Genomic DNA, 10995 nt, shown 5'->3' with positions numbered 1-10995 from the left:
AGTGATCACAATGTGGCGCCCTTAGAACTATGTGAAAAGTTTTAAAATTTGATGACAAGATTTTTGCTTTGAGGCTGTCATCGACTCATACTGATCAGTCAGTCAGTCATTTTCTACCACTTATTCCATAGTGGGTCACGGAGCTGGTGCCTATTTCCAGCAGTCTATGGGCGAGAGGCGGGGTACACCCTGGACAGGTTGCCAGTCCATCGCAGGGCAACACACAAACAACCATGCACACACTCATTTATACACCTAAGGTCAATTTAGAGTGACCAATTAACCTAACTGGCACATCTTTGGACTGTGGGAGGAAGCCGGAGTACCCGGTGAGAACCCACGCATGCACGGGGAGAACATGCAAACTCCATGCAGAAAGACCCCCGGCTGGGAATCGAACCCAGAACCTTCTTGCTACAAGGCAACAGTGCTACCAACAGTGCCACCATGCAACCTGATCCTGATCATTCATATGAAAAAGGTAAAATAAAAGAAATAAACTTTTGAAATGTACACCAGTTGGTCACAGCAGGTGTCTGCTCATAACGAGTCAGGTTTTTCTGTTGACAATCAAACATAGAAGTGGCTGTGTGATGGTATGTAGCTGCTTCACTGTATTAGGACCTGGGTGACATGCTATAATTTATGGAACCATAAAGGTTCCATCTTGTGACCTTAAACTCAAGCACACTTTGGTTGAGAAGCAGGACAATGATCCAATGAAGAAGAGCAAGTCCACCCCTGATTGGCTCGTTTACACCATAAACTGAAGAAAACTTCAATGTGGATGAATTACAACAATTCTGCAGAGAAGAGTGGGCCAAGATTCTTCCACAGCCATGTATAAGACTCATTGCCAGATATTGCAAACGCTAGGGCCAGGTTGAATTTTGTTTTATTTTTGAAAAAATAACATAATTTAAAAACTGTATTTGTATTATTTCCTTGCTATGGTTGTCTTATATTAAAATTTATTTGATGATTTAAAACATTTTGTTATGGAAAAAAGCAAAAACTAAGGAAATCTGACAGGGGGAAAATACTTTTTAGCAGCAGTATTCACTGCATTGAGTTTGTTTACAAACAAATTTGACATTGACATTGTGGTTGAAGGCAGGAGAGAACATCTTACACGAAACAAAAACCTAAAGTCTGAGGTTTGAATATAGGAAGTCCATGTTGGACATCTCGCAGATTTCTTCATCTGTTGACACACCAGTCATAACAACCAGAATACATTTTTTTAAGCTGTGTCTACATAAAAAAAATCAAACAAACAAGCATCTTTTCACCCTTTGCTCTTTTATTGTTGATGATAATCCTTCACAGGGAACTCCTTCCTGACTCTGATATACATCTGCCCTGCTCTATCGCTCCCCTCAAATAAACCACCGTTCTCCACAATTACAATGGTCAAAAAACACAGTAGTCATGTATGCTTCGTACAGATATAAACATGGGAATTAAGGGAGGCTGTGCTGGCAGTTGCAGCCATAACCAGAGAGCTTTGGAATGGCTTAAGTACAATACACACACACTACACACACACACACACACACACACACACACACACAGAGAGAGAGAGAATGGGTAAAATAAAACATGTGCAGAGCAAGATAGGCTGAAATCAATAGAATGAAATGCAAAGCAGAATAATTCCTATGTGCCTTGAGTGCAGGGATCAACACTCAAACTTCGATGTCTGGCAATATGAAAAAATGATCACAAAAAGGTCATTTACAGGACATTCAGCTTTATGGTTATGCAGTGGTTACTTGCTAAACATCTTTACTCAGAGCAACATATAACGTATTATTCACATAGTATTCACAGAACAATATACACCTGTATGTACACATCTCTTCCACTCCCAAGAAAAAAGTGTCCAGGCACCTCCGTCAGTAATCCTGGAGCAAGATCACTGACTGTTGCTCTTTAGCTTCCCATCAAAACCCAAGCTGCTTTAAATGTGTGTGTGAACAATCACTCACACAATCTGTCACTCCGAAATGAAGCAGACTGAAAGTTGCAAACTATTAGCAGTTTGCCTTTAGCTGCCATTTTTTAGATTCAGTGGGCATCTGACTTTCTCCCCATTTATCAATGCAGGTCCTGCAGCTTGGCCTTCACCGCCCACCATGTAGACCTATTCATACAGGAGCCTCTGGAGAGATTGTTGAGCAGAACATGTTTTAAACGGTGACAATAGAAAGTACTAGATATTTAATGGTTCTGGAAAAAAAGGGAAATAATATACTGTATTAGGCATGGGTTGGTTTGAACTGACAGTGAATAGACTGAGCAAATATAACTTTTTTTCACTAATTAGATAAAATATGACACATTGCCATATTGATCATTATAGCTCCACTAATATATGTATTGTCATATTATTATTTGATTTATTTAAAGGAAATGTATCAAATTGTTATTTTGATGCATAGACAAAGAACAGAAGATATGTGTTTTGACAGTTACTTTTGTTTAAAATCCAACTTGTTGAATTTTAGAAAGTTTAACAACCACAGGTCCAGTCATAAATCAAAATACTATTAAGCATTATCTTATTTTTGTCTTTTAGAAAATAAAACCAAAATTTGGAAAATAAACCAAATTTCTTTCTATACCTCTTTAGACCTGTAAATTGATTAAAGCAAATTACATTAATTTCCTGACATTTTAAGACTATGTCTGAAGCTATTCATTTATAAAAATAAAAAAACCCTGTGCAATAAATTAAACAGGAAAGTAGCCCATGCCTGGAAGAAAATGTTTTTTCTCTAATTCAGAATTTCCACAGGTTGGCTCAGCTCATTAGAAGCATCCCATATTCCAACCTGACACAGGGACAGACATATCCCAAAGTTGGCAACACTGACCTGTAGCTGGAAAATATATTTTAACACTGGCATGTGGTAGTCATAGAACAACTTCTGAGGTCAGATGTTATTATTTCTCCTCTATATTACACTATATTCTTACCAAAAATGGAATGTGAATGCACCAGTAAGCTCGGTGACAAGTACTGATGCATGACGTGTTGTTTCCCTCTGCACAATCTTGATGCACCTCTTTATTATACAGTACATATTTACTTTACAGCACTAACAGCTAATTTCATGTCGAAAATTCTTAAAATCCCACACCTGAAAAGTTTGAATTGAAACTGATTTTGCTTGCTTTGATAGTTTACAGAATAACCAAACGCTTCACACAACGAAAATAGTAAAACCAGTTATCGCTGCACTGGTAAGACACATCACCACATTATTAATGGAACATCAGTTTTCACATCAGCACTATTTCAACTCAGCACAGTTTTCCGCTGATCCTTCTGCTTTTGCACAGGGTACATTAAAAACAAACAGTCACTTAGATGATGCAGTTCTTACTGTATGTTTGTTGACATACATCAGGATGAAGCAGAAGAACAAAGCAAAAAGATTCAAGTCAGTCAGTCAGGGAATTGGCACTGTGAGAGTAATGAGACATGGATCTCTCGTCGTGGCACCAGAACTCCTGCTGCGCTGCCTGGAAATGCCCAGCTATAGCACACATGGTAATCCAGCACGCATGTAATGGTAAAATACACCACATTGCAATACTATACAGTTACTGCCTCAATACTGCTGAATTCTGAAGGCTCAGTTCTGGTTCTGAACATGGTTTTCTTCAGCAGTATAGTAACTTTTTTAAATTTATGTGTAGATTTCAACAAATGTTTTTGGTTTTTTTTTTTACCATTATACGATAAGGCAGTTTATGGTACATAAGTCATGCCACAATCACAATGGATTGTTGTTGCAGAGAGCGATTCAGAAAAAATAATAAGTTTGGGTAACTCAGCTGCAGCCTTGGAACAACCACCCAGTCTCCATCCTTTTTGAATGAAATGATGAAGCACAGCCGTGGCGAGCCTACCTTGAAGTAGGGTCTGGATGTTGTTTTTAGCACAAGAGGTTCAGTTCAAGAGGCAAAGTGGACCAGGTGAAAGAGAAAATATCAAAAGGGATAAACTGAACCAACTAGGAGGAAATAACGACTTTACATTAAAGATTAAATGTTAGAACCTTGTTTTTTTTTTCTTCATTCCTTTCTTGTTAGTTCATAGCCGAGTCCAGAGGTCCAAACTTTAAAGGAGAGGGGAAGTCACCAGTTGGCCCCAAAGCACATCTCAGCACAGGGGGAAACCACTGCTGCTGTCGTAAACATTTAGCTGTTATCTGTCTTCAAAGCAGTCCAAGTACTCAACGACAAGATCATAGCAGAATCGATATTGGTCCTGAGGAAAAACACAGCCAAAGATTAAAAAAAAAACTCAACATTTTCCCCCCTACTTGTCTTTTTATAAAAAACACATTTACAGATTTTCTCACCAGGGACTCCACCATGTTGGGTTTGCAGTTGCGTAGAGTTTTGACAGCATAAAAGACGTCCACCATGTTCTGGTACTGGATCATCTCCAGGAGGATGTTGCAGGCACAGAAGGTCCCACTACGACCACCACCATTGCTATGGGTAGGAATGAAACTGGTTTTAATGATTTCTGTGGTAAAATTTCCTACAGTTAGTGTCACCATTTTAAAAACAAAATTACAATTAAAACTATATTTGGTGACCATACTAGGAAAAACTGTTTTTTTATTGTCAAACAAATAAAATGTCTTAGTCAAAAGCAGAAGGCAGTAAAAGTAAAGCAATATCATTTCATCCACCAAAGACGATTTGTATTAAAGGTAGCAGTATTTTACACTCATCTTCATCTTCTAGCAGCCACTAGCTTCCTACCAGCTAATACTTTTAGCCACAGAATCAAGTTGTCTATTTAACTTGTTACCAATTTGTTAGATTGTTTGATTTCTTCTACTTTTAAAATGGCTAAAGGGCTTTTAACACTCAGGACACAGGACAGCAAGAATATTATTACAAGGCTTTACGCCTAAAGCAGTTCAATGAACATCTACTTGGTTAAAAGCATCAGTATAGGGAGAGAACAGAGAGATATGGGATGAGAATCAGCTTCCTGCAAACCAGCTCTATAAAAGCCTTGAGGAAAATGTGATAGGCTTTGAACATCTAAAAAATGTAATGCTGATGAAAAGAGCTGACAGATTCGTCTCTGCTTGTAAAAACACAACGGTCTGACTGGTCGGTGCAATGGGTGTTCATGCAGTAGACTGTAATTTGTTCATAATATTTAACACCCTTCTGCCCTGTAGGTGGGTATAGAAGATGGATGTGTGGGTGTTTTAGATTTGAGCTTTTTTTTTTCAGATACTGACACTAACAGGATGAGGCATCATTCTTAAGTCAAAACTACTCTTAAAAACTTGTGTGATATAGAATGTATCCTGTGTGTGTTAGTGACCATGTGGAGTAACAGCTTAGTACTTCTTGCACTTTGTAATACTCCTTGAATATTTTCGACTTATTTAAATGTTATAAATATTGATAATTGTGATAATTTTGCACACATCCGTCATGATATTTACATAACTAGTTGTGTGGGAACATCATAGCCATAAAACAAAAGTCAAGCCTGTGAACTCGGTTCAGATTATGATGACCCTGATTTCTGTTTTGCTCATCATCACAATACTTTGTGTAATTTTTTGCATTTTGTTACTTTCATTCTAGCATTTCATTTGTGCTGGACCACATAAAGAAGCTAACAGTTCCCAGGACAATTTTACTCATCCCTGCTTCCCTCAAAGGCCTGAAATGTTGGCCCAGCTTCTCTTTTCCTGTGGTTAATGGCAGGCACTCAGATTTCAGCTGCATTCTTTCTAAATCTAAGTTCAATAGGTTCAGCAGTGGTGTAACTAATAGCATAAAAGAAAGCATTATTGTGGTTAAAAATGTAAAATATTTCCACAGGGGTTGAGTATAAAGCTCGACTGCCCCAGTTTCCTCCACACATATGTCTGCTGCCTGTTTGACCAATTATATACTAGTGTGTCGCAATCATAATCATGACAACCAAAGCACAACCATGGCCGCAGACACAATCACAGTGACAGGCCGTGTCATCCCACCGACACAGTCATAATCAACGCTACAGTCTAAATTAGTCAGTGCAGCTTTTGTAGCGAGACATGGATGAATCAACTCTGAGTTCTGGTCCTGAATGCAGAGGTTCAGAGTTGTGCCTGAGCACACACAGTTTAGGGCTAATGCTTTGGCCGCCAGCTGGATCATTTAAACACACACAGCATGCAGGACTGCATCAATCCTGTTTGGACAAAAGGGAAGGGAAAAGGAGCCGCATGGGTAGAAAAATACGAGGGACAGCAAAACATGATGCAAGCAAACACAAAGCTTCAAGAAATAATAAGCATCCTGACCCTCTGAGATACCCTCACAAGTATCTTTCTGTTAGAAGAATAATAACATTCTCATAAAACTTATAATTCTCTCTGTACTTCACTAAATCACGAGAAAGGACGAATCAAATTTAGTTCAGTTTACTATTTCATGCTCCAGTATTATCAGCAAGTAATACTTGTATTGCCGAGAAATTTAGCTCAGCTCCGTTTTGATATTCCCTGAAGGGTTTGTCCTCTGAGGTGTCCTCCAGATTAAATATTAGTCTCACTTTTCCTCTAAGAATAAACAACTGGTTTGATCAATAAACTACTTAAACTGCATGCTGCAACATTGAGTATTTAAAATGGTATTCTTTATGACGGAGTTCACCAATTAGTATTCATCCTCTCTTCGTCAGTTCTTTGTAGAATCACCATTACAGCTGCATGTCTTCTGGGTGTGTCTACAAAATGTATACATCTAGAGACTGAAAGTTTACTTTAAATAGCTCAAACTTAGTTAAGACTAGATTGTGGCCATCTATGAATATCAATTTTCAACTCTTGCCATTTAGGTCTAGACGCTGAATGGGCTATGCTAATGTATGATTATATTTCGCCCTAAAACATCTCAAACTCCAATGCTCCAAGAGGTCTGCATCCTACAATGTTTAGATGTGCAGATGCTTAAAAACACCTAAAGCAAATAGTTAGTTCATTAGCCTAACTTGGTAGAAACCAATCCCAGAGATCTGGAATTTAAAACCCTAATCTGCTCCGGATATATGTTTTGGGTTCTTGTCCAGCAGAAAGGTAATTTTTTTGCGGCCTCTTTAAAATTTGGGTTTGGGGGTTGCCCTGTATTTACCTTCATTCATTGTATGACTAGTTCCTTGTTCCTGCTGAAGAAAGCAATCCTAAAGAATGACACTGGCAGCACCAGGCTTTTTATGTCTCATCTGACCAAAACATCATCTTCCACGTGTTTCCACGTATATACTACATACTACTTCTTTTCTCAAGCAAACCTCTGAAGCCTTTACAGAATAGCTGCAATTATACTGATATCAAATAACACACAGTTGGGCCTACAAGGTATGTTATTTCTAAAAGCAGCTGGGTCCACTATATTTCATTTGGGGGGATCAGAGTAACGGGCCTAAAAAAAATATGCATCGCTCTATCTAAATATTTTGTTATGAAAAGAAACAAAAACCTTGTATAAGTTTTGTTCCACTTTACATTTATACAATTTCTTCATGGTTTTCCAGCAGCCAAAATCCTGTGAAAAAGTTTAAGGAGTATTAATACTGTCAATAGGTACGATAGATCCTTACCACCAGGGTGAGGTAATACAAACCCACAGTTTATAGTCTCTTTATTAGCTTCATATGTCTATAGGTGCCATATGTACAGCCTTACTGTACAGCATAAAGAATACTAATACAGAGAAACTGATTTCTCTCTCCACGGTAAACAAGGATTTTAAATGTTTAACTCAGTTCTGGGAGACAACAACAGAGTTTCTGGAAGCATCTGGAAGAACATCTGTGTAATCTGATTTGGCTGTTTTCATGTTTATAACACTTACTAAAAAAACACGCACTTGACACATTACTTCTTGTATAAACTAGAAATATGTCCTCTTTATAAAATATAAAAATAGCAGTGTGAGAAACACTATGAGAAGCCATAAATTGAGAAACAACAGCACTGAGTGGCATGTCTGGTGAAATTCTGTCCTGGTCATGAAAGGCAATATCTATGAAGTACTGGAGGACAATCCACTTCCTCTCTCCTGGGACAGACGCAGCCAATGAGGGTGTGGGTGACTCTGCAGCGTATACAAGCAATATTAAGGTAATCAATCGTCGTCAGTGCTTTGGCAGTACTGGATTTAGTGTAGTGAGAGCCATCACATTCTGTATTAAGGCATAATTGATTTGATCTGAATAATCTCCCTCCTGGTTGTCGTGTGTAACGCTGTGTGACAGCACTGAGTGATGTGCTTTCGGATGAGGGGGATGGAGGGGGTGGTGGGAACGAACGTGTGATGGGTCGGCAATGAACTAGAGGCCCATTCATATTCATCAATAGGGTGTTCACTTCGGGAACTTGGAGCGACAGTGGCTTGTAGGGACTGCACACTGCTCTATACAGTACCAAGGCACTGAGCATTACACCAAAATTTGATTTGCCACATTATAAAACACTGCAATGATGAATCGCATTGCTTCACCTTGCACCAAATGACAGAGCAGGCTTGGTAAAGCCTCTGTCTCTCATCAAACGGATTTGCTTATGATGTTCTGTGTTAGTTTGTGACGCACCCCTCTGAGAAGAAGCCTTTAGTTTTAAATGTCAGTCTCCACAAGCAGTCATTTCCTGTGTTAGACCCTTTCAAAAAGGGACAGGTTGTTTTTCTTCCTTGCCTCTGTTATTTCATTTAAAATACATCACCAATGTTCTGAAATGATAACTCACAGGCAGTGCACAACAGTGCGTCCTTCTCCACACTCCCTTTGCCACTTGTGCACTTGAGCCAACAGGTTGAGGAAAGCCTTCTTGGAGTCGGGAACGTCGCGATACGCTGACCAGCGCAGGAACTGGAACTGACATACCACCAGCTGGCCCTCCTGGACCTTCAAAAGCACAGATAAGATAAAACACAGGAGTCAGTATTGTTATACATTTTCTCACCATTTCAAGAACTGTTTTAACTTTTTTAAGCCAAGAAACACACACTTCAGTAACAATTTATGGCAGATATTTCTACAGTGGTCAGGTTGGATATTGAATTCTTCCAAAATCAAAAAACAAACATGAAAAACCCTGAAAGTGAATTCTGTGTGAATCAGAGAGTTGTGAATGCTCTCAAAACTGCCTGCAGACACTTCCAGCTATGCTCACTCCGCAGCCTGACTGTCAAATATATGTCTGTAAGTTTAAGTGGGGCCCGTGTTCTGTGAGAAAGAGGTCCCTGTGTGTTCATAACCCTATCCTGTAGAATCTCACCTAACACTTAAGGACCAGTGGAGAACTGTAACTCATGCAAATTGGGCTAGCAAAGACACTCACGATGCATGAAGGAATAGCCTGAGCAGAGGTGGGAATTTACAGGGTCTACGTTTGCACTGTTTTCCTCACACAGATAAGTGCTTACAATGCACTTGCTCTGCCTTTTCCTCCCTAGTCTTCGATATCACTGTCTGAAACAAGACATCTATCAGAGCATAGAGAGCCTGGCTAAAAGTGGTCTAGGTATGTGTTATTTCTGTCTGATTTCATTCTGCTTGTGCAGTGTTAGGCTGCCCTCTCTCTGACTGTGATGTGCACCGAGTGGAAAAAAGGGTGGCACAGGTAGAGAGAGGATGACAAGGGCAGCCGACTGAGGAGGTAAGGGTGCCAATCAACAGTGGAAGTTGTCACAGAGCTTATAATGGCACAGGGGAGAACACCATGCATACAGATTCCCTCTATAATTAGGCCAACAGTGATCCACAGCGGAATGCATGCATATGCTTATGCAAAGCACTGTGCATAAAACATGTCTGCATAGACACACTGAACACAATACATTGTGTGAAGTTAAAATGGCTTTAGATGGGGAGCATGCACTATGCTCTACTTTGTAAGTCAGTCCCTTTATTTGGCTTATATGAGAAGCCCTATGTACGTCCGTTTATGTCAAAACATGTGACAAGATTCTGAACAAGATGAAGGAACATCTGCTTTGGAGTATCAAGAAATACTCTGCAACTCATATAAATCAGCCATTATGGCGACAAAAGTTGGATCTCTTGGTATGCCAAAAAGCAGACAAGAAATAATGACATCAAGAAAAAGAAAAGAGAAGAGAATGACCTTTTATTGCATAAATGTCAATAGGCTTCTCCTGCATCTGTTCCATGGAAAGAAAACTCCTAATAATATTTACATGCATGGACAGGGTACCATTTCCTGTAGTAAAGAGTATTAAAGAAATTCCATTTAATATATGTAAAGTGGCTTGCAAAAGTATTCATATCCCAGGAACATTTTTGTCACATTACAACCACAGATTTCACTGTCTCATTTGAATTGTATATGTTATACATGTACAATATGTATAACATACAATATGTATAAAATACAATATGTATAAAATACAATATGTATAAAATACATATATATATATACATATATATTTTAATACAAAAAAATATTTTTAATAATAAAAATCTTCATAGTGTGGAATGTGGCCTGCATTTGTATTCAGCCCACTTTTCTCAGATCATCCTAAATAAAATGTTTTTGGTTTTGCACAAACCATATAGGGCCCACAGCAATATGTGGAAGAAAGAACTCTGGTCATATGAGACCAGAACAACTTTTTGGCCTACAAGCAAAACTCTATATGTGGAGATAAACTGTCACTTTTCATTGCTCTGAACACATCATCTGCATGGTAAAACTTGGTGGTGGCAGTGTTATGCTGCTGGAATGATTTTTTGCACCAGAGACAGGGATGCTGGCCAATGGGAAGGTGGGTGGAGCTGAATAGGGATAGCCTAGTAGAAAATCTGTTAGAGGCTGTAAAAGTCTTGGGATTGGGGTGGAGGTTCACCTCTATTTGTAAAAATGGGCTAGTCGAAGTCTGTACCTGTAATTCAGTATCTGTGATAAGACTTAAATTTAGCATTCTCAGATC

General features: G+C 38.9%; 1 protein-coding gene across 3 annotated transcripts in view; it reads right to left on the bottom strand.

The window, feature by feature from the left end:
• Positions 1-1285: 1285 nt before the first annotated feature.
• ptprub (protein tyrosine phosphatase receptor type Ub) overlaps positions 1286-10995 on the bottom strand; it is a 310515-nt gene continuing 300805 nt past the window's right edge. For all 3 annotated transcript variants that reach the window (XM_047360605.1, XM_047360606.1, XM_047360607.1), the window contains 3 exons: positions 8790-8947; positions 4377-4512; positions 1286-4282 (listed from right to left, as the gene is read on the bottom strand). In XM_047360605.1, coding sequence (XP_047216561.1) covers positions 4220-4282; positions 4377-4512; positions 8790-8947 — 357 coding nt within the window. In that variant the 3' untranslated portion in view covers positions 1286-4219. The remainder of the gene's footprint in view (positions 4283-4376; positions 4513-8789; positions 8948-10995) is intronic.

The sequence above is a fragment of the Girardinichthys multiradiatus genome, chromosome 3 (genome assembly GCF_021462225.1).
Source record: "Girardinichthys multiradiatus isolate DD_20200921_A chromosome 3, DD_fGirMul_XY1, whole genome shotgun sequence".
NCBI lineage: Eukaryota > Metazoa > Chordata > Actinopteri > Cyprinodontiformes > Goodeidae > Girardinichthys > Girardinichthys multiradiatus.
The sequence above is the reverse complement of the archived record's forward strand: the minus strand, read 5'-3'. Positions and strand labels throughout refer to the sequence as shown.